General features: G+C 47.6%; 1 protein-coding gene across 2 annotated transcripts in view; it reads right to left on the bottom strand.

The window, feature by feature from the left end:
* Nucleotides 1-27,386, bottom strand: part of aldh1a3 (aldehyde dehydrogenase 1 family, member A3) — a 191,174-nt gene that overhangs the window by 22,022 nt on the left and 141,766 nt on the right. For both annotated transcript variants that reach the window (XM_072468807.1, XM_072468808.1), the window contains 3 exons: nt 22,949-23,113; nt 22,707-22,864; nt 18,839-18,913 (listed from right to left, as the gene is read on the bottom strand). In XM_072468807.1, coding sequence (XP_072324908.1) covers nt 18,839-18,913; nt 22,707-22,864; nt 22,949-23,113 — 398 coding nt within the window. The remainder of the gene's footprint in view (nt 1-18,838; nt 18,914-22,706; nt 22,865-22,948; nt 23,114-27,386) is intronic.

Below are 27,386 nucleotides of genomic sequence, written 5' to 3'. Positions count from 1 at the left end.
CCTTACCTGGCATAGCCTGGTCTACATGTGTGTCCAGACCCACAGCAATGTGAGCAGAAGTGTGAGGTGATGCACTTTGGTTTGATGAAAACAGAGAGACAATATAAAATAAGGGGTATGTGATGAACGGTTATTGTATTACTGTACCCTTATCATCATGTAAGGTGATGTCCCCTTTAAGACCGGGCTTGGAACCCTGGGGGACTCTGCCTCCGGCTCCGCCCACATGGGAGTCATATAGAACATAGAACATAGAAAATACAGCACAGAACAGGCCCTTCGGCCCACGATGTTGTGCCGAACCTTTGTCCTAGATTAATCATAGATTATCATAGAATTTACAGTGCAGAAGGAGGCCATTCGGCCCATTGAGTCTGCACCGGCTCTTGGAAAGAGCACCCTACCCAAACCCAACACCTCCACCCAACACCAAGGGCAATTTGGACATTAAGGGCAATTTATCATTGGCCAATTCACCTAACCCGCACATCTTTGGACTGTGGGAGGAAACCGGAGCACCCGGAGGAAACCCACGCAGACACGGGGAGGACGTGCAGACTCCGCACAGACAATGACCCAAGCCGGAATCGAACCTGGGACCATGGAGCTGTGAAGCAATTGTGCTAACCACAATGCTACTGTGCTGCCCTTAAGAACAAATAAATCTACACTATATCATTTTACCGTAATCCATGTACCTATCCAATAGCTGCTTGAAGGTCCCTAATGTTTCCGACTCAACTACTTCCACAGGCAGTGCATTCCATGCCCCCACTACTCTCTGGGTAAAGAACCGACCTCTGATATCCCTCCTATATCTTCCACCTTTCACCTTAAATTTATGTCCCCTTGTAATGGTTTGTTCCACCCGGGGAAAAAGTCTCTGACTGTCTACTCTATCTATTCCCCTGATCATCTTATAAACCTCAATCAAGTCGCCCCTCATTCTTCTCCGCTCTAATGAGAAAAGGCCTAGCACCCTCAACCTTTCCTCGTAAGACCTACTCTCCATTCCAGGCAACATCCTGGTAAATCTTCTTTGCACCTTTTCCAGAGCTTCCACATCCTTCCTAAAATGAGGCGACCAGAACTGTACACAGTACTCCAAATGTGGCCTTACCAAAGTTTTGTACAGCTGCATCATCACCTCACGGCTCTTAAATTCAATCCCTCTGTTAATGAACGCTAGCACACCATAGGCCTTCTTCACAGCTCTATCCACTTGAGTGGCAACTTTCAAAGATGTATGAACATAGGCCCCAAGATCTCTCTGCTCCTCCACATTGCCAAGAACTCTACCGTTAACCCTGTATTCCGCATTCATATTTGTCCTTCCAAAATGGACAACCTCACACTTTTCAGGGTTAAACTCCATCTGCCACTTCTCAGCCCAGCTCTGCATCCTATCTATGTCACTTTGCAGCCGACAACAGCCCTCCTTACTATCCACAACTCCACCAATCTTCGTATCGTCTGCAAATTTACTGACCCACCCTTCAACTCCCTCATCCAAGTCATTAATGAAAATCACAAACAGCAGAGGACCCAGAACTGATCCCTGCGGTACGCCACTGGTAACTGAGATCCAGGCTGAATATTTGCCATCCACCACCACTCTCTGACTTCTATCGGTTAGCCAGTTCGTTATCCAACTGGCCAAATTTCCCACTACCCCATGCCTCCTTACTTTCTGCATAAGCCTACCATGGAGAACTTTATCAAATGCCTTACTAAAATCCATGTACACTACATCCACTGCTTTACCTTCATCCACATGCTTGGTCACCTCCTCAAAGAATTCAATAAGATTTGTAAGGCAAGACCTACCCCTCACAAATCCATGCTGACTATCCCTAATCAAGCAGTGTCTTTCCAGATGCTCAGAAATCCTATCCTTCAGTACCCTTTCCATTACTTTGCCTACCACCGAAGTAAGACTAACTGGCCTGTAATTCCCAGGGTTATCCCTAGTTCCTTTTTTGAACAGGGGCACGACATTCGCCACTCTCCAATCCCCTGGTACCACCCCTGTTGACAGTGAGGATGAAAAGATAATTGCCAACGGCTCTGCAATTTCATCTCTTGCTTCCCATAGAATCCTTGGATATATCCCGTCAGGCCCGGGGGACTTGTCTATCCTCAAGTTTTTCAAAATGCCCAACACATCTTCCTTCCTAACAAGTATTTCCTCGAGCTTACCAATCTGTTTCACACTGTCCTCTCCAACAATATCGCCCCTCTCATTTGTAAATACAGAAGAAAAGTACTCGTTCAAGACCTCTCCTATCTCTTCAGACTCAATACACAATCTCCCGCTACTGTCCTTGATCGGACCTACCCTCGCTCTAGTCATTCTCATATTTCTCACATATGTGTAAAAGGCCTTGGGGTTTTCCTTGATCCTACCCGCCAAAGATTGTTCATGCCCTCTCTTAGCTCTCCTAATCCCTTTCTTCAGTTCCCTCCTGGCTATCTTGTATCCCACCAATGCCCTGTCTGAACCTTGTTTCCTCAGCCTTACATAAGTCACCTTTTTCCTCTTAACAAGACATTCAACCTCTCTTGTCAACCATGGTTCCCTCATTCGACCATCTCTTCCCTGCCTGACCGGGACATACATATCAAGGACACGTAGCACCTGTTCCTTGAACAAGTTCCACATTTCACTTGTGTCCTTCCCTGCCAGCCTATGTTCCCAACTTATGCACTTCAATTCTTGTCTGACAACATCGTATTTACCCTTCCCCCAATTGTAAACCTTGCCCTGTTGCACGTACCTATCCCTCTCCATTACTAAAGTGAAAGTCACAGAATTGTGGTCACTATCTCCAAAATGCTCCCCCACTAACAAATCTATCATTTGCCCTGGTTCATTACCCAGTACTAAATCCAATATTGCCCCTCCTCTGGTCGGACAATCTACATACTGTGTTAGAAAAGCTTCCTGGACACACTGCACAAACACCACCCCATCCAAACTATTTGATCTAAAGAGTTTCCACTCAATATTTGGGAAGTTAAAGTCGCCCATGGCTACTACCCTATGACTTCTGCACCTTTCCAAAATCTGTTTCCCAATCTGTTCCTCCACATCTCTGTTACTATTGGGGGGCCTATAGAAAACTCCTAACAAGGTGACTGCTCCTTTCCTATTTCTGACTTCAACCCATACTACCTCAGTAGGCTGATACTCTTCGAACTGCCTTTCTGCAGCTGTTATACTATCTCTAATTAATAATGCCACCCCCCCACCTCTTTTACCACCCTCCCTAATCTTATTGAAACATCTATAACCAGGGACCTCCAACAACCATTTCTGCCCCTCTTCTATCCAAGTTTCCGTGATGGCCACCACATCGTAGTCCCAAGTACCGATCCATGCCTTAAGTTCACCCACCTTATTCCTGATGCTTCTTGCGTTGAAGTATACACACTTCAACCCATCTCCGTGCCTGCAAGTACTCTCCTTTGTCAGTGTTCCCTTCCCCACTGCCTCATTACATGCTTTGGCGTCCTGAATATCGGCTACCTTAGTTGCTGGACTACAAATCCGGTTCCCATTCCCCTGCCAAATTAGTTTAAACCCTCCCGAAGAGTACTAGAAAACCTCCCTCCCAGGATATTGGTGCCCCTCTGGTTCAGATGCAACCCGTCCTGCTTGTACAGGTCCCACCTTCCCCAGAATGCGCTCCAATTATCCAAAGACCTGAAGCCCTCCCTCCTACACCATTCCTGCAGCCACGTGTTCAACTGCACTCTCTCCCTATTCCTAGCCTCGCTATCACGTGGCACCGGCAACAAACCGGTCAGCACGGTAGCATTGTGGATAGCACAAATGCTTCACAGCTCCAGGGTCCCAGGTTCGATTCTGGCTTGGGTCACTGTCTGTGCGGAGTCTGCACATCCTCCCCGTGTGTGCGTGGGTTTCCTCCGGGTGCTCCGGTTTCCTCCCACAGTCCAAAGCTGTGCGTGTTAGGTGGATTGGCCATGCTAAATTGCCCATAGTGTCCAAAATTGCCCTTAGTGTAGGGTGGGGTTACTGGGTTATGGGGATAGGGTGGAGGTGTGGACCTTGGGTGGGGTGCTCTTTCCAAGAGCCGGTGCAGACTCGATGGGCCGAATGGCCTCCTTCTGCACTGTAAATTCTATGAAAAACCAGAGATGACAACTCTGTCTGTCCTGGCTTTCAACTTCCAGCCTAACTCCCTAAACTTGTTTATTACCTCCACACCCCTTTTCCTACCTATGTCGTTGGTACCAATGTGCACCACGACTTCTGGCTGCTCCCCCTCCCCCTTAAGGATCCTGAAGGCACGATCCGAGACATCCCTGGCCCTGGCACCCGGGAGGCAACATACCTTCCGGGAGTCTCGCTCGCGACCACAGAATCTCCTATCTATTCCCCTAACCATTGAATCTCCTACAACTATTGCTTTTCTATTCTCCCCCCTTCCCTTCTGAGCCCCAGAGCCAGACTCAGTGCCAGAGACCTGGCCGCTAGGGCCTTCCCCGGTAGGTCATCCCCCCCAACAGCATCCAAAACGGTATACTTGTTTTGAAGGGGAACGGCCACGAGGGATCCCTGCACTGTCTGCCTGTTTGTTTTTTCCCCCCTGACTGTAACCCAGCTATTCTTGTCCTGTACCTTGGGTGTGGTTACCTCCCTGTAACTCTTCTCAATCACCCCCTCTGCGTCCCGGATGATCCAAAGTTCATCCAGCTTCAGCTCCAGTTCCCTAACACGGTCTTTGAGGAGCTGAAGTTGGGTGCACTTCCCGCAGGTATAGTCAGTGGGGACACCGGTGGTATCCCTCACCACACACATCCTACAGGAGGAGCATGTAACTGGCCTAGCCTCCATCCCCTCTTACCTTACAGAATATAGCTGCCGTGTGGACTAACTAGATCTCCGCCCTCCAACTCTGCTCCCAGTCAGCTACACTTCCTGTAAACTCCTGGCTCTCTTCGCACTCTTTGCGGAAATGTCGGAAACAAAATGAAAGGAGCACCTTATTCCCTCCTCACCTAACTCCCTCGGTCACCAAACTCTCACTATCGCACTCAAAAAGCACCAAATTCAGCACTCCCTCGGTCACCAAACTCTCACTATCGCACTCAAAAAGCACCAAATTCAGCACTCCCTCGGTCACCAAACTCTCACTATCGCACTCAAAAAGCACCAAATTCAGCACTCAGTGCAAACAAAGTCTGCACTGTAGGGGATCACTTTTATACTGTGAATCTAGCCTCTGAAAAACTGGCCTAATTCAATTAACTAATTAACAAGCTCCAGCTGCAAGTGCCTACAAGTAGAAGCCTGTTTAAAGCTGATTGAAAATTCACCTTCTCCTAAACCAAACAGCAACTTTTAAGTTAATTAACTAAATAAAAGAAAGACTAAACTTTAGATAAAAATGAAGCCTTATACTCCCTCTGTCACCAAACTCTCACTATCGCACTCAAAAAGCACCAAATTCAGCACTCAGTGCAAAAAAAATAAAAAATAAAAAAATTTAAAAAAATATATATAAGGGACCGCCTTGCAGGCGGCAGCCAGTAAGTACCCGTCTCGGCACCAGGCTAGTTCTTAGCTTATTAAAGCCTTCTTTACCGTTTTACTCTCTAGCGTTGTTATTGAGGGTACAACAGGGTAAAATTCTAAAGGGGGAGCAGGAGCAGAGGGACGTGGGTGTATATGTGCTTAGACCATTGAAAGTGGCAGGACAGGTGGAGAGAATAGTTAATAAAGCAGATAGTATTACGGGATTTAATAACAGGGGCATTGAGTAGAAGAGCATGGAGATTATGCTGAACTTATACAAGACACTAGTTGAACCTCAACTGGAATATTGTGCACAGTTCTGGGCGCTGCACTATTGGAAGGATGTGAACACATTAGAAACAAGTGCAGGAGAGCTTGACAAGAATGGTTCCAGTAATGGGGATAGATTGGGGAAGTCGGGACTGTTCTCCTTGGAGAGAAGGAGGCAAAGAGGAAATTGGATAGAGATTTTCAAAATCATGAGGAGGGTGGACAGAGTAGATGGGGAGAAACCGTTCCCGCTCGGAAAAGGATCAAGGACGAGGGGGCATAGATTTAAAGTGATTTGCAAAAGGAGCAAATGTGATGTGAGAAAAATATGGGTGGCAGGGCCTTGAACGAGTCAAAGTTCTGGAGATTGGTAGATGAGAGGTTGGCCAAGAGTCTATTGGGATATTCTAGTCTCGAGGTAACAGGAGCAGGAATGAAGGACTTGACAGCAGATGAATTGAGGCAGGGGCAGATTTGGCCAGGTTACAATTGTACAGGAAGAAGTGATGGTGTGGATGTGTGGTCAGAGCAGCAGCTCAGGGCCAACATGGCACCAAGGTTGCGAAGAGTGCACTTTAGCCATAGTTACTAGGGAATAGGATGGAGTCTGTTGCTTTGGGACAGTTTGCCACAGGGACTGAAAACAATGGCTTTGACCGTCACAATTTGGTGAGAAGGGATTTCTGCCCAGTCCGTATGGGTGTCAGACAAGCGGCAATGGTAAATCAAGCCAGCAGCTGGGTTGATCAGCCAGATGTTGTCAGTGACATTTGTTATGTTTTAAGATGATACCACTGACAGACAGAATGAAGATGAGAAATAAGAGGGGATCTAGGATAGATCCTTGGGGGACATTAGAGGTGATAGTGTGGGAGCAGGGAGAGGAGCCATTGCAAATGATCCATTGGCTGTGATTGGATAGGAATAGAACCAGGTGAGAGGACAGTATTTTATATTAAATGAGCCATATTAATGCAAATGGTTGTTGTTGGCAGAAGCACCAACACCAACTTAGGCCAATCACTGTAGGAGCAGATCGGGTATGGTGTTAACCCCTCAGTATGCGGAGAAATACAGACTGTAAATGGAATCTTGTGAACTGATATTCAGGGAATGGTAATTTTATTCAGTAATGAACTTTGACCACCCCAATGTGAATGGTAAACCTCCGGTCTAATTGGTCAATCTGGAATTAAAATAAGGTTAAAGGTCAGGCTTGTTTCCTTTGATGAACATTCCTTAAATATCTCATGGACTTCCTGTTCCCAGCATTCCAAGAATATTAAGGTGGCCTGTGTGGTAGACACCATTGTTTGTACAATACGTGTATTAGAGGTAATACGGTAAGGCTCCTGTACTACAGATACGGGGGTAGATCCCTGCCTGCTGGCTCCGCCCAGTAGGCAGAGTATAAATGTGTATGCACACCGAGCTGCAACCATTTCTAGTAGCAGCTGCAGGACGCCACACATCTCTGCTTAATAAAGCCTCGATTACTCTCTACTTTTGTCTCGTCGTAATTGATAGTGCATCAGCCTGTACTGCATTTCTCTCTCCATTTTATTAATCTCTCAGAGGCAGCTAGTAGTATGGGTCGGGGGCACTGTTCTCACTTTCTGGGTTGCATAGGAAAGCTGGAGAAGGAGTGAATGATTGCAGGGATGAAACCCAAAGACACCATCAGGTAGTTAACGACATCATTTTCAGGGTCACTATGAAGCAATTTGATGTGACCGCACGCCAACAAAAAACAGAAAATGACAATTGAATGGGAATTTCTACAACTTGTTTAATAAGAGCTCTGGGTTCATCAGGTCACTGCGCACTGGGTTCATTGGGGATCACTGCGCACTGGGTTCATTGGGGATCACTGTGCATTTGGTTCATTGGGGTCACTGGGCACTGGGTTTAATTGAGTCACTGGGGTCATCAGGGTCACTGGGTACCGGGTTAATTGGGGTCACTGGCACTGTGTTTTGTTATGTTCTTGACGTAGCATAAGCTGCTTCCTTGATGTGCAGTCTGACAAAGGAAGGTTCAGACTTGGAGATAGCTTTAACATGTTTATTACTGTTAACAATTCTCCTACTTGGATTCAACGCTACTGTTAATCCTGCTATAGCTACTGAGACTGACGAACCAGTCTGCTACAATTCATGTGGGTGGAGTGATGTTCAATCAACCCTGTGTCTGTATTCACTGAGAGTCTCCACTGGAAAGAGACTGAGCATGTGTGATGTGTCCTTTTATATGGGTTGGTGTAATGCCCTCCTGTGGTAGTGTCACCTCTGTGTGTATCGTGACTGCCCATTGGTCATGTCCTATCTTATTGACCTATTGGAAGGCTCGAGGTCAGGTAGAAGTAGAAAGAAGTTGAACCGTGACGCCACAGCCTGCAGGTAAGGGATTGGCTGGTGACTGGTAAGTAGTTTTTCTTTTATTTTCCCTCAGGTGTTGTCGTGCAGGGCGCAGAGTTGCTGAGTGAGTGCTTGCTGAGAAGGGGAGTGAATAACAGGTAAGCTCTTTCTTTCTTTTTCTTTTTTTATGTAGAGGGGATGGCAGTGAAGGTAGTGCAATGTTCCTCCTGCAGAATGTTTGAGGTGAGGCATGCCGACAGTGTCCCTGCTGATTTAATCTGTAGGAAGTGCACCCATCTACAGCTCCTCAGAAACCAAGTTAGGAAACTGCAGCTGGAGCTGGATGAACTTCGGATCATTCGGGAGGCAGAGGTGGTCATAGATAGAAGCTTCAGGGATGTAGTTACTCCAAAGAATAAAGATAGATGGGTGATGGTGAGAGGGGCTGGGAGGAAGCAGTCAGTACAGGGATCCCCTGTGGTCGTTCCCCTTAGTAACAAGTATACTGCTTTGGATACTGTTGGGGGGGGACTTACCAGGGGTAAGCCTCTCTGGCACAGAGTCTGTCCCTATTGCTCAGAAGGGAAGGGGGGAGAGGAATAGAGCATTAGTCATTGGAGACTCCATAGTTAGGGGGATAGATAGGAGATTCTGTGGGAACGAGAGAGACTCGCGGTTGGAGTGTTGCCTCCCAGGTGCCAGGGTGCGTGATGTCTCGGATCGTGTTTTCGGGATCCTTATGGGGGAGGGGGAGCAGCCCCAAGTCGTGGTCCACATCGGTACCAAAGACATAGGTAGGAAAAGGGATAGGGGTGTAAGGCAGGAATTCAGGGAGCTAGGGTGGAATCTTAGATCTAGGACAAACAGAGTTATTATCTCTGGGTTGTTACCCGTGCCACGTGATAGCGAGACGAGGAATAGGGAAAGAGAGGACTTGAACGCGTGGCTACAGGGATGGTGCAGGAGGGAGCGTTTCAGATTTCTGGATAATTGGGGCTCATTCTGGGGTCGGTGGGACTTCTACAAACGGGATGGTCTACACCTGGACCAGAGGGGTATCAATATCCTGGGGGTGGGGGGGGAAATTTGCTAATGCTCTTCGGGAGGGTTTAAACTAGTTCAGGAGGGGCTTGGGAACCTGAATTGTAGCTCCAGTGTACAGGAGGTTGAGAGTAGTGAGTTCATGAGCAAGGTTTTAAAGTTGCAGGAGTGTACTGGCAGGCAGGAGGGTGGTTTAAAGTGTGTCTTCTTCAATGCCAGGAGCATCCGGAATAAGGTGGGTGAACTTGCGGCATGGGTTGGTACCTGGGACTTCGATGTTGTGGCCATTTCGGAGACATGGATAGAGCAAGGACAGGAATGGTTGTTGCAGGTGCCGGGGTTTAGATATTTCAGTAAGCTCAGGGAAGGTGGTAAAAGAGGGGGAGGGGTGGCATTGTTAGTCAAGGACAGTATTACGGTGGCAGAAAGGACGTTTGATGAGGATTCGTCGATTGAGGTAGTATGGGCTGAGGTTAGAAACAGGAAAGGAGAGGTGACCCTGTTAGGGGTTTTCTATAGGCCTCTGAAACGTTCCAGAGATGTAGAGGAGAGGATTGCAAAGATAATTCTGGATAGGAGCGAAAGCAACAGGGTCGTTGTTATGGGGGACTTTAACTTTCCAAATATTGACTGGAAACGCTATAGTTCGAGTACTTTAGATGGGTCCGTTTTTGTCCAATGTGTGCAGGCGGGTTTCCTGACACAGTATGTAGATAGTCCAATGAGAGGCGAGGCCGTATTGGATTTGGTACTGGGTAATGAACCAGGACAGGTGTTAGATTTGGAGGTAGGTGAGCACTTTGGTGATAGCGACCACAATTCGATTACGTTTACTTTAGTGATGGAAAGGGATAGGTATATACCGCAGGGCAAGAGTTATATCTGGGGGAAAGGCAATTATGATGCGATGAGGCAAGACTTAGGATGCATCAGATGGAGAAGAAAACTGCAGGGGATGGGCACAGTGGAAATGTGGAGCTTGTTCAAGGAACAGCTACTGCGTGTCCTTGATAAGTATGTACCTGTCAGGCAGGGAGGAAGTGGTCGAGCAAGGGAACCGTGGTTTACTAAGGCAGTCGAAACACTTGGCAAGAGGAAGAAGGAGGCTTATGTAAAGATGAGACATGAAGGTTCAGTAACGGCGCTCGAGAGTTACAAGTTAGCTAGGAAGGACCTAAAGAGAGAGCTAAGAAGAGCCAGGAGGGGACATGAGAAGTCTTTGGCAGGTAGGATCAAGGATAACCCTAAAGCTTTCTATAAATATGTCAGGAATAAAAGAATGACTAGGGTAAGAGTAGGGCCAGTCAAGGACAGTAGCGGGAAGTTGTGCTTGGAGTCCGAGGAGATAGGAGAGGTGCTAAATGAATATTTTTCGTCAGTATTCACACAGGAAAAAGACAATGTTGTCCGGAGAATACTGAGATTCAGGCTACTAGACTAGAAGGGCTTGAGGTTCATAAGGAGGAGGTGTTAACAATTCTGGAAAGGGTGAAAATAGATAAGTCCCCTGGGCCGGATGGGATTTATCCTAGGATTCTCTGGGAAGCTAGGGAGAAGATTGCTGAGCCTTTGGCTTTGATCTTTAAGTCATCTTTGTCAACAGGAATAGTGCCAGAAGACTGGAGGATAGCAAATGTTGCCCCCTTGTTCAAGAAGGGGAGTAGAGACAACCCTGGTAACTATAGACCAGCGAGCCTTACTTCTGTTGTGGGCAACATCTTTGAAAGGTTTATAAGAGATAGGATGTATAATAATCTGGAAAGGAATAATTTGATTAGACATAGTCAACACGGTTTCGTGAAGGGTAGGTTGTGCCTCACAAACCTTATTGAGTTCTTTGAGAAGGTGAGCAAACAGGTGGATGAGGGTAAAGCAGTTGATGTGGTGTATATGGATTTCAGTAAAGCGTTTGATATGGTTCCCCACAGTAGGCTACTGCAGAAAATACGGAAGCATGGGATTTAGGGAGATTTAGCAGTTTGGATCAGAAATTGGCTAGCTGGAAGAAGACAAAGGGTGGTGGTTGATGGGAAGTGTTCAGACTGGAGTCCAGTTACTAGTGGTGCACCACAAGGATCTGTTTTGGGGCAACTGCTGTTTGTCATTTTTATAAATGACCTGGAGGAGGGCGTAGAAGGATGGGTGAGTACATTTGCAGATGACACTAAAGTCGGTGGAGTTGTGGACAGTGCGGAAGGATGTTACAAGTTACAGAGGGACATAGATAAGCTGCAGTGCTGGGCTGAGAGGTGGCAAGTGGAGTTTAATGCAAAAAGTGTGAGGTGATTCATTTTGGAAGGAATAACAGGAAGACAGAGTACTGGGCTAATGGTAAGATTCTTGGCAGTGTGGATGAGCAGAGAGATCTCGGTGTCTATGGACATAGCTCCCTGAAAGTTGCCACTCAGGTTGAGAGGGTTGTTAAGAAGGCGTACGGTGTGTTAGCTTTTATTGGTAGAGGGATTGAGTTTCGGAGCCATGAGGTCATGTTGCAGCTGTACAAAACTCTGGTGCGGCCGCATTTGGAGTATTGCGTGCAATTCTGGTCGCCGCATTATAGGAAGGATGTGGTGTAGCCACCTAAAATGGCTGATTCCCGATTAATTTGGCCAAAACCCGATATAAAATGGCTAACCAAAAAGGCTGATGGGAAAAGCAGCCAACAGGGCACAAACGGACAGCTGCAGACAGAATAGCGTATTCGGCTCTGGGGAAGTCGGCCCAGATCGATACCTGCGACCATTAGCAGCACATCAACACAGACATCTGCAGTTTAATCGGCTATCCCCGGGAACAATTGCAACAAATTAGCAATTGAATGCCGGGCCAGACCTCTCGGCGCCAGCAGTGGCTGAGACAAAGACAGGTGAACGACCACCCCCCGATCAAGGAATCGCCCCATTATTGGAGCATATCGAACCCAGTGATTGGGAACAAGTCCAATCACTTGGGACTCAGGGTCAAGGTCCGCCCCGAGAGGCAGGAAGCCCCTGGGACCCATAAAAATAGGGGCCAAGTTCAGATCGATCCCTCTCTCCCTTCTTCTCCTGCTCGCAACCTTCGCAAGAACCATCGAGCAGAAACCACAAGTTTGACTCCAGCGATCGCTACCCGATAGAGACTCCTAGTCATCGACCTGTATCAGCCTTTGAATCCCGCAGGCCAGACCCAATTCGATAAGCCATTCGTTTCCCTGACCTGGTGGGCCATTCCCAAAAGTTAAGTATTGGCCAGTAGTGGTAGGTAGTGATATAGAAAGTAGGATTGTTGTGTAAGTATTTATTGCTGTACATAATAAATGACCGTTGATTTCAATCTTACTAAGCGGTGTGCTGACTTATTAATCATAACTCGAGCTTGAACCACGTGGCGGTATCAGAAAGATACCTGTCGACTCGTGAGCAAAGGTGACAGAATCAGAGCTGATAAAACTAAGGCTAATAAGAGCAACAGTGGAAGCATTGGAAAGGGTGCAGAGGAGATTTACCAGAATGTTGCCTGGTATGGAGGGAAGATCTTATGAGGAAAGGCTGAGGGACTTGAGGCTGTTTTCATTAGAGAGAAGAAGGTTAAGAGGTGACTTAATTGAGGCATACAAGATGATCAGAGGATTGGATAGGGTGGACAGTGTGAGCCTTTTTCCTCGGATGGTGATGTCTAGCACAAGGGGACATAGCTTTAAATTGAGGGGAGATAGATATAAGACAGACGTCAGAGGTAGGTTCTTTACTCAGAGAGTAGTAAGGGTGTGGAATGCCCTGCCTGCAACAGTAGTAGACTTGCCAACACTAAGGGTATTCAAATGGTCATTGGATAGACATATGGACGATAAGGGAATAGTGTAGATGGGCTTTAAAGTGGTTTCACAGGTCGGCGTAACATCGAGGGCCGAAGGGCCTGTACTGCGCTGTAATGTTCTATGTTCTATGTCTGTGTGTCATGTCTCTGGTGCTCCCTCTAGTGTCTAGCTAGGTGTAGTGTATGTACATTAACCCTTTGTGTACTTACAGTGATGTATATCACCACACTGTGTTCATCAGGGTCACTGGTAAGTGCGTTAACCAAGTCACCTGGTACTGGGTTCATCGGGGACACTGAGCATTGGGTTCATCAGGGTCACTGGGCACTGGGTTCATCGGGGTAACTGGGCACTACGTTTAATTGAGTCACTGGATTCTTCGGGGTCACCTGGCACTGGGTTCATTGGGGCCACTGGCACTGTGTTCATCAGGGTCACTGGTATGTGCGTTAACCAAGTCACTGGGTTCATCGCGGTCACTATGGTTAACTGAGTCACTAGGTTCATTGGGGTCACTGGCTGTGGTGATGTGCATCAATGTAAACACATGTAGGCTAGCTAAACACTAGAGGGAGCACAAGAGACACCACACACACACACTCAACCAATAGATCAGTTAGATAGGACATGACCAATGGACATTCACGATACACACAGAGGTGACACGACCACAAGAGGGCATTACACCAACCCATATATAAAGGACACCACACACATGATCTGCTTCTTTCCAGTGGAGACAGTCAGTGAGTAGAGACACAGGGTTGATTCAATATTACACCCACCACCTGGATTGCAGCAACTGGTTAGCCAGTCTGGGTAGCTATAGTAGGATTAGCAGTAGTGTTAAACCCGAGTAATAGAAGTGTAAATAGTTTAATAAACGTGTTGAAGTTATCTCCACGTCTGAACCTTCCTTTGTCAAGTGCACCACAAGGAAGCCGCTTATGTTACACCTACAACATAACAAATCATGGTACCAGGACTGAGCTGTTTCAATCCATATAGCAATACCTCAGCGTACAGTGACAACCAGCAACAAAACCCAGGCAAGATGTTTGAGATCCGGGTTCCGCAGCAGCTCCAGTGCCACGACGAACTCCGCGAAAACTGGCGCGTATTCCGGCAAATTGTTGAAATCTTTCTGGTAGCAGCCGAACTAGAAGACCTGGCTGATGCTGAAAGGACAGAGCTTCTCCTCACCATCGCCAGTGCCAGAGCAGAAGAAATCTTTAAACAATTCAAGTTCTCCAAGGGCAAAACAGGAGCGACTTCCAGCAGTCCTGGACAAATTCGGCAAGTACTGTGAGGAAAACACACTCCAACCAGCAAGAAAAGGTAACAGAAGCGCCAGTACTCACCACGAGGCCGAAATCCCGGAGCAGAGGACAATTTTGATTGGCGGCCATCTTTCTAAAGGGACTGCACATGCGCAGTTGCGCGAGAAGCGCACAGAACGGGAAGTTCCGTTTGTGCATGCGCGACAAACCGCGCATGCGCAATCACGAAAACGGCCCAAAGTAAAGGAACCACGATCTGCGCATGTGCAATCGCTTCCTTCGCTTCGTCACGCGCGCATGTCGTCAGAGGCCTCGGACCACGCCCATTTAAAGGGGGAACGTCCCAAATCAAAGGAAAAATCTTTTAAAGCCGTAAAACAACCTTCCTTCACCTGGAATGTCAGCACAATGTCTCAAATTGAAACAGGAAATGAAATTAACCTCCCAAGAACCCTGCAACAAGCAGGTACCTACGCCCAAACCGATGATTCCGACCTTGAATACTTCGAAACCGACGTTGATATTTTCTCTGGACTTTGCGAGCCCAATGCGAGCTCCGATGCAAACAGTGATGATATGGTCCTGGAAGACTACGACTCGGACGAACATTTCATCTTGGGAGGCTACCGCAGTACCAAGCCCGAACCGCAACTAGACGTGTTGCACATTGACGACCCCGACGACAAATTCTTCGGATTTGAGGATCTTCAGCCCAGCAGATATGACATCCCGACTCGTGAGTGCAGGATTACCGTGGGCAGCACGGTAGCATTGTGGATAGCACAATTGCTTCACAGCTCCAGGGTCCCAGGTTCGATTCCCGGCCTATGGTCACTGTCTGTGTGGAGTCTGCACGTTCTCCCCGTGTGTGCGTGGGTTTCCTCCGGGTGCTCCGGTTTCCTCCCACGGTCCAAAGATGTGCGGGTTAGGTGTATTGACCATGCTAAATTGTCCTTAGTGTCCAAAATTGCCCTTAGTGTTGGGTGGGGTTACTGGGTAATGGGGATCGGGTGAAGGTGAGGGCTTGGGTAGGGTGCTCTTTCCAAGAGCCGGTGCAGACTCGATGGGCCAAATGGCCTCCTTCTGCACTGTTGACTCTATGATTCTATGATTATGCTGCGGCCTGACACCAAGAGACAGAGCCCACAGAGAGCGGCCTGCTGCCACACAGAGCGTGGTCCATGCACCACTCAGGGTTCCCGACTCTACGAAAGAAGACACGCAAGACTCCACACCGCAGTCCTTGCATGAACAAGACGTGACTCCAGTGTCACAAGCCTCCGCAGCGAGCTCGTGGACAGCTTCCAGGATAGAAGCAACGCAAGACTCCGACACGCAGCCCTTGCAGGAACAAGACCATGAGGGTCGAGCAACCTCCTCTGACCAACTAGCGGCAGACGATGCAAGTCTGCCATGCTCAAGTAAACAGCAAGAAGTCTATGACAGTCTACCACGCTCCACTGCACAGCAGGACGACCATGATGGTCTATCATGCTACAGTGAAGAACAAAGCGACGATGACAGTCCAAGCCCAAATGAAGGACAACAGCAAGACAATGACAGTCCACCCACATTGTTTGTGCCACCAGATGAAGACTCTGACAATTTACCCAGCCCAAGTGAACAACAAGCAGCTACTGAGGCTCTACCCACGGGATGTTAGCCGAGTGACGACAGCATCCCACTTACAATGCAAGGTGTGCAAAGTGACAGACCTCAGCTAGTGTGTACAGAGGCACCGGCGATCACTGTGAGACCACTGGTGGCTCCGGTGACACCATGATACTTCCACCCTCATTCGCTCGAACCTCTCCACAAGTCAATGCATTCCTGCATGTTCTGACTCCAGACGTGCAGCTTCAAGAAATCTCAGCTGACTCCAGTGAACCTGCTAAGACTCCGGATGGGGAGCATCAACAAACCAACACTGACTCAGTTAAAACAGATCAGACTCCAGATGGGGAGCAACCAAACGTCGACTCTGATTCACGTAAGCCGGACTTTACTCCAGACAGGGAGTGCCGCAACCTCAGTGATGGCACGCTCAGGGTGACAGCAGAAGCCACAACGACAGGAGATGGATCACGTGACAATCACACTGGGTCAGTAATAACAAGCAGCGGCTACAGTCCAAGAGGAATACACCAATATTCACCACAGCTATATTCACACATTTTTTCCACACCAGCTGTGCAGCCAATGACAGCTCATGCTGGACAAACCCAATATCCAGGCATGCAGCAGCCAGCAGTCTATGCAGCATATTCTCAAACAGGCCAGCACTACGGATTGCCCACTAATGGAATCAAGACCGAAGGAGGACTACCGCCAGCGCAATCTTCACTACAGACTGGATGCCTTAGTTACTGCCCAGGATTTGCTGCACCCCAGCCTGGCCAGATGGCATATTATTATCCGATGCAAGGTTCTAGTTTCACACCATCATCAGACATTGATGCGAGCAGCAATTCTGTTTCCAATTCGACAAGCTTCAACGGTTCTCAGCAGGATCACCCTTCCTGCACAGCACGTGGCCAGAACCAGTATGTACAGTCTCATCCGACTTCAACATCTGGCACATCCATGACCTCGAATGATACTGTTGATGGTACCTCTTCAACATCAACACCTTATCAGCTACAAGATGCCATCTGACAGCACCATCACAAACATCGAAAAAAGAAAGGGACTCCAAATCAGACAGCAAAGTGATTTGACCACTTCTTGGTTCCTGTGGCACAGGGACGTTGATGGCGTTCATAACCAAGAGAGACATTTGACCATGATGATTGATGGTTTTTGGACTCACACAAATGATTTGGACTTATTGTTTACTCACTGTTCCCATGACTTGTATATACCTTACCTTCTCTACCTGTTCTTTGTTCAATTTTCTTAAAATATGAACATATAAAAAAGGGGGGATGTGGTGCTGTGCATCAATGTAAATACATGTAGGCTAGCTAGACACTAGAGGGAGCACAAGAGACATCACACACACACACTCAACCAATAGATCAATTAGATATGACATGACCAATGGACATTCACGATACACACAGAGGTGACACGATCACAAGAGGGCATTACACCAACCCATATATAAAGGACACCACACACATGATCTGCCTCTTTCCAGTGGAGACAGTCAGTGAGTAGAGACACAGGGTTGATTCAATGTCACACCCACCACCTGGATTGCAGCAACTGGTTAGTCAGTCTGGGTAGCTATAGTAGGATTAGCAGTAGTGTCGAACCCGAGTAATAGAAGTGTAAATAGTTTAATAAATGTGTTGAAGTTATCTCCATGTCTGAACCTTCCTTTGTCAAGTGCACCACAAGTTACACCTACAACATAACAAATCACTGGGCACTGGCTTCCTTGGAGTCACTGGCACTGTGTTCATCAGGGTTGCTGGTAAGTGGGTTTAACCAAGGCACTGGGCACTGGGTTCATTGGGTCACTGGGTTAATCAAGGTCACTGGGAAGTGGGTTAACCGAGCCATTGGGTTCAAATCCTTACCGAACAGATTCCAGGGATCTGAGCTGATCATATTCTGCACACTGAGGGTGGAATCTTCCTGATCCCGAGGAGTAAGTTTGAAGATGGGATCAGGAGGGAATGGAGCTATGAGGGAGTCAGGTCAGAGGTTTGATGTGCTCTTGCCTCGGGTTGATCAGGCCAGAGGCAGTTCATCGGCAGCATTGGTTGTCGCCCAATTTGAATATCGAAGTGCCAAATTTTGGGGGACATCACCAAGATCTTCCCATCACCAGGCAGGGTCCCTGCTGCGACCAAAGGGGGGTTGGTGCCAGGAAGCAGCTGGCTGGGTACTGGCGAGGGTGGGGGCTAGTGAGTAATTTCAGTTCCCCTCATCCCCCAACAGGAATTGCAGGAATTAGCAACTAGAGACAATCCTGTGAGGAGTTTCCCTTCCAATGGGTGGCCCGTCGGGCCTCTGGCCGGACTCCCTCATAGTTTCATTCCCTCCTGATCCCACAAAGTAAATACCTCAATAGAGGATACCCCACAAGAGCAATGATGTCCTCTGCTCGTAGGGCTGCTGACCATCTGATTGGGTCGATAGCATTATGAACCCATCCACTGCCCTTGGATAGTGGATGCAGGTCCCACTGGTTAGGAGACCACCTCCCCGAAGCTGGTGCTGGCGCCATCTGCCGGCTGGCACAAGGTTGGGACTTGGAAATGTCCCCAACAAGTGATCATATCACACGTGGGTAGGGTTGCACTCTGAACTCAGTTCCAATAAGGTTCCTACAGGCCGAGCTGTACCTGTTGGATATCCATGCATGCTCCCTATCCCAGTGCTTTGGAGTCCTGCACAATTACAGACTGCAGTTTTAGACCTTCATTTTGATTCGTTCAAAAACAAAGAATAAATAGAGAGGAAACCTGGTCACCCCTCAGTAGAACGACAGGGGGAGAAGATTATTCGATATATTCGAACACACACACAGGAGAGGAACCAAATGGCTGTAACTACATTACTGATATTCAGACAAAAATGTATCACATAAAACTCTTACAGTTCTCTTCCATTTCCAGACATTTTGAAGCCTCCGAAAGGCGCCTGAGCATGAAGAGCATTATAGCAATTAATCCTGCAAAACAAAACGAAAATGATATTAAGCTTTTGTACTTCCCAATGTGGGAGCAGATCGTAGGTGAGGTCCAGTTCGCCATCTCCTGGCTGATGCACTGTAGTGCAGTATTTCACTTCCTCAAGCTCTGTATCAATGCCAGTTACTTGTGTGTTTGTTGTTCAGGTCTCAGGCGTGAGGCAAGAGACTGAGGTCATAAGAAGCAGGAGTAGGCCATTCGGCCCATTGAGCCTGCTCCGCCATTCAATGGGATCATAGGCTGATCAGATTACCACCTCAGCTTCACCTACCTGTCCGCATACCCCCCTCCCCCCACCCCTAAACCTTGGCACCTTTTTCAATCAAAAACCTGTCACACTTATCCTTCAACATATTTAGTAACCCAGCCTCCACCACACTCTGGGGTAGGGTATTCCAAAGATTAAGCGCCCTCAGGAGAGAAATCCCTCCTCGTCTCAGTCTGGGAGACCCTTTATTTTGAAACTGTGCCCCTCATTCCAGATTCCCGCAGGAAGGGAAAGACCCTGCAAGTGAGATCTTTCACCTGTTTACACCAGCGGGATCACCCGGTTCTGCCAACAGCAGCCCCCCCCCCCCCCCCCCCCCCCCCCCCCCCCCGCTGCGGAGTGCAATCTCATCAATGTCCCGGACAGGTGCAGCAAGACATTCCTACTTTTAACCTTCATTCTCCTTCAAATAAAGGACAACACTCCATTTGCCTTCCTAATTACTTGCTGCCCCTTATGCTTAATCTTTGTGATCCATGTACAAGGACACCCAGATCCCTCTGTACTGCAGCATTCTACAATCTCTGTCCACTTAAATAACATCCTGCTTTTCTATTCTTCCTGCCAAAGAAGACAAGTTTACATTTCCCCACATTATACTCCATCTGTCAGATTTTTGCCCACTCACTGAACCTGTCTAAATCCCTTTGGAGACTCTTTGCATCCTCCTCACAATTTGTTTTCTGAATCATTTTTGCATCATCAGCAAACTTGCTTATAATATAGTTTGTTCCTTCATCCAACTGGGTCTGTTATATTGGGCACCTTTTAAGTGTGGCACCCAGATAAGATGGTGGGACCCCTGCAATCAAACCCACCCTGACATGGAACACGGCACTAAAACCCCCAAATGTATAATTAATAAGGTTGGGCTCAGCATGGTTTCCCATCAGCCTCCGCACTGGGAAACACTTCTCGTCCTCGTCCCCGCCATGGGATATGCTCCCAGATGGGAGAATCTGTCCCATATCTACTAGTTCCCCTTATCCACCTTGACTATTACACCCTTATCGAAGTGTAATAAATTTGTCAGACATGTGTTCCCTTTCACTAAACCATGTGAACTCTGCTGAATGGTATTACTATGATTTTCTAAATGTCCTGCTACTACATCCTTAATAGTGGGATTGTAGCATTTTCCCAAGAACAATTGTTAGATTAACTGGCCTAACGCATTTTGCTCTCTGTCTCTCTCCTTTCTTGAATAGTGGTGCCACATTTCCAGGTTTCCAATCCGCTGTGATCCAGAATCTCGGAAACTTTGGAATATTGCCAACAACGTATCCACTATCTGGGCAGCCAGTTCTTTGACGAGTCTCAGATACAGGTTATCAGATCCGGGGGATTTGTCAGCCTTTAATTCCATTAGTTTTTCAGATACTTTTTCTCTTGGGATAGTGACTGTTTTAAGTTCCTCCCTCCCTTTTACCCCCAGGGCTTTTCAGCTATTCTTGGGATTGTTTTGTGGTTTCTACTGTGGAGACAGACACAAAATAAGTGTTCAACGTGTCTGCCATTTCCGTGTTTCTCAGCATTAATTCCTCAGTCTCACCCTCAAACGGACTATAGCTTACTTTAGCTACTCTTTTCCTTTTTAAATACTTATAGAAGCTTTCATTGTCTGTGTTTATATTTGGTGCTAGTTTTCTCTCATACTCCAATTTCTCCCTCGTTATTTTTTAAATCATCCTTTGCTAGTTTCGAAAATGTTCCTAATTCTCTGGTTACCATTAAACTTTACAGCATTGTACATATTTTAATTCAATATTACACCCTCCTTAGCTTTCCTAATTAGCCATGGATGGTACATCCTTCATGTAGAGTTTGTGTTTCTTAATTGAAGATATTTTTGTTGAGAGTTATGAAACAACTCCTTACATGTGTGTCACTGCCTCTGCTCTGAACTCTGTCTTACACCTTTGTAATTGCCTTTATTTAAGTTTCAGACTAGGTTTAGACCTATATTTATCACGCTCAAACTGAATGTGAAATTCCAGCATGTTAAGATCACTCTTACCTCGGGAATCCTTTACTATAAGATCATTAATTAATCCTGCCTCATTACACTTTACCAGATCTAACATAGCCTGCTTCCTGATTGATTCTGGACATATTTGTTCCAGGAAATTGTTCCAAATACACTATTTTAATCCTCCAGGCTACCTTTGCCAATTTGATTTTGCCCAATCTATATGCAACTATTTCAGTCCCTTTCTTACAAATGAAATGAAAAATGAAATGAAAATCGCTTATTGTCACAAGTAGGCTTCAAATGAAGTTACTGTGAAAGCCCCCATTACAACTTGCAAACTGCATCATACCATTTAGCTATTGTTAGGGAGCCTATAAACCACTCCCACCAGTGACTCTGCCCTATGCTATTTCTTATTTCTACCCAAACTGATCCTACATTTTGAACCTTGAACCAAGACAATTTCTCACTACCATACCGATCTCATACTTAACAGAGTTAACCCATCACCTCCTTTTCCTTTCTTCCTGTCCTTCAAAAATGTCAAATACCCTTGACTATTTGGATCCCAGTGGTGGTCACTTTGCAACCAAGACTCTGTAATGACCATCATATGACACCCATTTATTTATATTTGTGCTATCAATTCAACAATTTTGTCATGAGTGCTATGTACATTCAGAGATAGCCTTTAAATTCTGCTTTAAAAAAAAAACATTGTTCCCTTGGGCCTTATTTGCTGCCATGTTTGCATGCTCTATCACACTCTGTGAAACACTACCTTAGCAATCAGAGGGTCATAAAACTGACATCGAACCTTCAAAAAGCTGGAAGAAATTGAATAAAGATGCAGGGATTCGAAGTTTAATCAGAGAAAACCCTGGGAACAACCATCACAGAAGATTACCCCTAGTCAAAGGCTTGATCACAAGTAAAAGCTGTGGAATTCTCTTTCTTAGAGATTGGTGGTGGCTGGGCCATTTAATATTTTCGCGGCCAAGTTCGGTACATTTCTGACTGATTGGGGGAGTCAAAGGGTATTGGGGTAGACAGGTAAGTCGAGTTGAGGCAACAATCAGATCATCCACAATTTTATCAAATGGTGGAGCAGCCTCGAGGGGCCAAATGGCCTCCTCCTGCTCCGAATTAAGTTTGTGTGTATGTCAAGCTATGGAACATGGCTCTGAGAGTCCAGGACCCTCAATCACATTGTTTACACTGGAATGGTGCCTGCTGACCCAAGGGTATTTTCCATGGAATTTTCAATGGAGATTCCCTCAAATGATCCGTTAATGTTGGTCACCCGAGTGCGCCCTCTGCACCGGTTTACCTTAAAGATCCAGAAAATCCAGCAACTGGTCAGGTGCAGATATCAAGCATAAGGCAAGGAGGGAACCTATTGCTCACCCACTGCTTCTCTGCCTTTCATCCAGTTTAATCACAATACACTTTGTTAGCCTCATTAGAAATGTTTCACAACAGAATATGAGCGATGCTAAAAATGGATTTTCAGGTAAAAATGTTTTTTGTTTACCAAACTGTCCCAGACTGAAGCGCAGAAGCCAAAGTCAATGCTTTGTCGATGTTTCTGGTGAATACTCCAGCTGTCAGTCCAAACTCACTATCATTGGCTCTTTGAATAACCTCCTCTGTGCTTTTAAACTTCATTATCACTTGCACTGGTCCAAAGATCTGCAGCACATGAAAAATATGGATGAAACCTACACAGTTGTCAAGTTAACATTGACATTTAAGGTCTGATTGAAGTGATTGTACCTCCTCTTTAGCGATGCGCATGTTGTCGGTCACCTCGGAGAACACAGTCGGCTGAATATAATGACCCACATCGCCAATGGCACAACCGCCAGCCTCCAACTTGGCTCCTTCCTTCTTGCCACTCTCTATTAGCTCCATAATTTTGTCAAACTGAACCTGGTCAATCTACGGAAAGGAAAGTGATCAGTGAGGAGAGGAAACTGACTAGATTTGTACAGCGGCCTCATCTTACTTGCATACTGGCCACTTTGAACGGCAGATCGTCATGCGTGTTCCACTTAACTATATCTGGCTGAAAGATAAATAGCGAAGAGACGGTGATGTATCCACCATTCATACACTGACAGTTTGACATGGTACAACAGCCCCCAGCCTCTACAGGTGTCACCCATTCAATACTTTCATCTGAAGGTTCACAGACTATACTGAAGGGTTTAAGTGGTTGGAAATATGATCTGGTGTGGGTCTCTGCATTTTTCAGTAGGTCCACCTCCTTCCATGCCTCACTTGGCTTTGGGATAAGGCTTATTGGAAATGTATCAAAGGAAGTCCTATTCTTATTCAGGAATCGTACATGCAGCATTGAGGCTTTTTCTTCCATCACTACAATCCGTCGGGTAATTACAAAATTCCAGTTAAGATATCAGAATCGGAGCACACAATTGTGTCTTCTTGTCGGTTTCAGTCTCTAGCCCCAGGCAGCTCCATCTTGAGACATGACTTCACTCTCCGGCTCCTCTCGAGTTTCCAGGATGGTAACTGACAAGACTTTCAGAACCTGCACCCTTTAGGGTGTGGCAATGTATAACCAGCTCCCTGTCGTGGCGGTTTTAACCACAACCACTCTATATTGGGTGCCCACAGCTTTTGAGAGAAGCTCAAGTTGCACCACTTTATTTAAGGAGCTCAGTTACTTGCCAATTAACACCTTCACTGCCAATTGCGGTGAATATTTCAAACTCATTTTGCGATGTTGTTCACAGAATTGTACGTCAATGGATTTAATTTACTTTCATTTGGTGTTTAAATGGGCATTCGATATTTCTTCTTTTTCAAACAGCTTTACAGGGGCGCCGTTTACCCACTGGGCTTTTTGTGTTACAACTGATAATCCATCAGCAAATATCCGCAATAATGTTGCTGACTCACCCGTCATCCACAAGCATCATGACATTGGGGGAATAGAGTGAAAATTCACATCTCCCTCCACAATTCCAGTGAAGAGAGGGGAGAGGTAACAGCGCTGGAATTCCAAGGGAATACTTGGCGGAATGGAATGTCTGACCACCCTCTGCCCTCAGAGCCCACAGGAAATCTCAAGGATCCCATTCGTAAATGCTCTCCAGTCTGCGTCAATTCTCTTTCCAGTTCAGTTCCAGTTCCAGCTACTTGCTCCTCCTCAGTTCAAAGTCTGCCCCATTCCTATCTAACTTTTCCCTTTCAATTTCAACCCCAATTGCTAATAATATTAATCTTTCACCTGATGTTTATATTCACGACCTACTTAAATTTCAGTGAAATCTCATCCTGACTTTCGGTCTCCTCACATTTCTCTCCCCACTCTGCCTGGTGCTCAAAATCCTACGCAAAAAAACAAAATTCTGCCGATGCGGAATGTGCTGGAAAGACTCAGCTAGTCAGGCCATATTTGTGGAGTGAGAAACTGAGTTCACATTCAAATGCCAACTCCAGATGCAGCCAGACCTGCTGAGTATTCTCACTATTCTGAGTTTAATTAAGTCGGTTTGGTTTGGAGTACAATCACGCAAAGCAGTGATGGGCAACCGAGGCAAGTGAGTGACCCTCCCGCATGGCCCTCCTACATCTCAGTAGCTGCACTCAGAACCCTGATAGGCAGCACCTGACCCCCAGGCCACAGGTTTCCCACCACTGGTGTAATTATACATTGCACATCTCTATAGGGGGCTTGTTGCAGCAAGTTGCAATTTCTTAATGTATTTTGATATTGGAGACCCAAGATTACACATGACCAGAGAAGGCCTCTGCATGCTACTTTGTCTCCCATTTTCTATTCGACCTCTCAAGCCCCCTTAGTCAAAACACTATTCATCTCATTAATAACATAGATGACAGAGGAGAAAGCCACATTTCCAAATTTGTCAATGACGCCAAGACTGTAAACAGCGTAGATAAACATAAAGGGCGGGATTCTCCGTAATCGGCGCGATGTCCGCCCACCGGCGCGAATCAGTCCGGCATCGCGCCGCCCCAAAGATGCGGAATTCTCCACATCTTGAGGGGCCGAGCCCTTACCTTGAGGGGCTAGGCCCGCGCCGGACTGATTTCCCCCCCACCAGCTGTCGGGAAAGGCCTTTGGTGCCCCGCCAGCTGGCGCGGAAATGACTTTGCCGGGCGGCGCATGCGCGGGAGGGGCAGCGGTCGCTCATGGCATCCCCGCGTATGCGCAGTGGAGGGGGTCTCTTCCGCCTCTGCCATGGTGGAGACCATGGCGAAGGCGGAAGGAAAAGAGTGCCCCCACGGCACAGGCCCGCCCGCGGATCGGTGGGCCCCGATCGCGGGCCAGGTCACCGTGGGGGCACCCCCTGGGGCCAGATCGCCCCGCGCCCCCCCCAGCACCCTGGAGCCCGTCCGCGCCGTCGTGTCCCGCCGTCCCAAAGGTGGTTCAATCCACGCCGGCTGACCCGGTGGGGGGTCGGAGAATCGCGCCCAAAGTTACAGAGAGTCATTGATAGCTTAAGTGGATGGAGAAATCTGTGGCACATGGATTTCAAGGTCGGCTATTTGAGATCATCCAAATGCCTCACAGCGCCAGGGACCCGGGTTCGACTCTGGCCTTGGATGACTGTCTGTGCGGAGTCTGCACGTTCTCCCCGTGTCTGCGTGGGTTTCCTCCCGGTGCTCCGGTTTCTTTCCACAGTCCAAAGGTGGTACATAGATTATTTAAGGATATCAACCGGTACAGAAAAATCCAAAATAGAATGCTTGTGTTTCTATCCAGGGGAGTGGAATACAAGGAGATAAAAGTCATGCTTCTGCTGTACAAAGCTCTAGTTAGAGTACACCTGGACTACTGTAGGCAGTTCTGGGCACCAGACCAGAAGAAAGCACTTTGACACCCTGGGCTAGTGCACAGGCAATTGTACACTGGCATCACAGCACAAGTGAATAAACCAATCATTCCCATAAAAATTCCCAAGTCTTTGGCCTTGGTTGCTAAATTACAGTCACCAGGTCTGTAAATATAAAAACAATCACTGTTTATTTATAACAAGAATTATCATGAAATAGGCAGTAAATACATCTACTTAACCAGTCACTGAGAAGCATTGCAAGGGTGTTGGCACCATGGGTGATCAAATAACTACCACACTGCAACCGAAAAGCAGCGCAACGCAGCGCCACATGGCCGATAGAAGCCGGGAGATCCTGCTCCTCAGATCTACCCCGCTCGCAACTCCTCGCAAGACCTCGATCTTGTGAGGCATTGCGATCTGAACCCGTCCATTGTGGGTGGGATCACATTTTGATAAATCTGCATATTAGAGCGAGACATCAGACTTACTGTAATATGCAGTTTCCTGAGGCACCAGAGCCATTGGGATCTATTCCCTTTGCCTCAGAGACCTCGGGCGATCGCCGTTCAGTTCTGGTCTTTACAAACGGGGACCAAATGGAACAGCACTCGTGGGGATCACCCAGGAGATCGGAGGCCTCCAGGCCATGCCCTTTCGGCAGGGTGGAACCCTAGCACTGCTGATGCCACCTGGGCACCCTGGCACTGCCAGCCTGGCACCCTAGCAGTGCCACCTGGGTGCCAGTCTGGCATTTCCCAGGTTGGCACTGCCAAGCTGCAATTTTTTGCATGGCGGCGGGCGGGCCGGTGTGCCCTGCATGGGTGTTGGGGAGGGGTTTCAGGTGGCTGCAGGGGGGGGGGGGGCCCGAGGACCCTCTCATAGGGATCTGGGGCTTGGGGGGTGGTGGTCAGGGGTTGCGTCAGGGGCTCCTTCTCCACGTGATACCAAGTCAACAACAACATGCCACAAGTGCCGCACCGTCTCCTTGTTGAGGCGGTGTCTCTTGTAGCAAACGTTGTCTGTTGCCTCTACACCTTGGGCTGTTGCCAGCTTCGCCCTCTGGGTCCCACCCTGGCCTGCTGGGCACCGGGGACTCAGGGTGCGGGGCCTTCTCCGGGGTCTTGCTGCCTGGCCTGCCTGCAGCACCACGGGCGCAGCTTCCACGCATCCAAGATATCACCCATCCCATGTAATATCTGTAAGGAATTGGAAAGAGTATGAGACTGACAACCGGAAGTGTCTTCCACCCTGAGGCCGTCCATTCCCCCATTGGTCCACCCCCCACCCCCATTCCCTGCCATCAGACACGCCCTGCCCACACACCCCCAACTGCAACGATTGCCCCTGGGTACCGGACCCCACACTCTGTACCCCAGATACCC

This window comes from Scyliorhinus torazame, chromosome 12, assembly GCF_047496885.1.
Source record: "Scyliorhinus torazame isolate Kashiwa2021f chromosome 12, sScyTor2.1, whole genome shotgun sequence".
In the NCBI taxonomy this organism is placed as follows: domain Eukaryota; kingdom Metazoa; phylum Chordata; class Chondrichthyes; order Carcharhiniformes; family Scyliorhinidae; genus Scyliorhinus; species Scyliorhinus torazame.
Note: the sequence above shows the minus strand (reverse complement) of the source record. Positions and strands in the feature narration are given on the sequence as shown.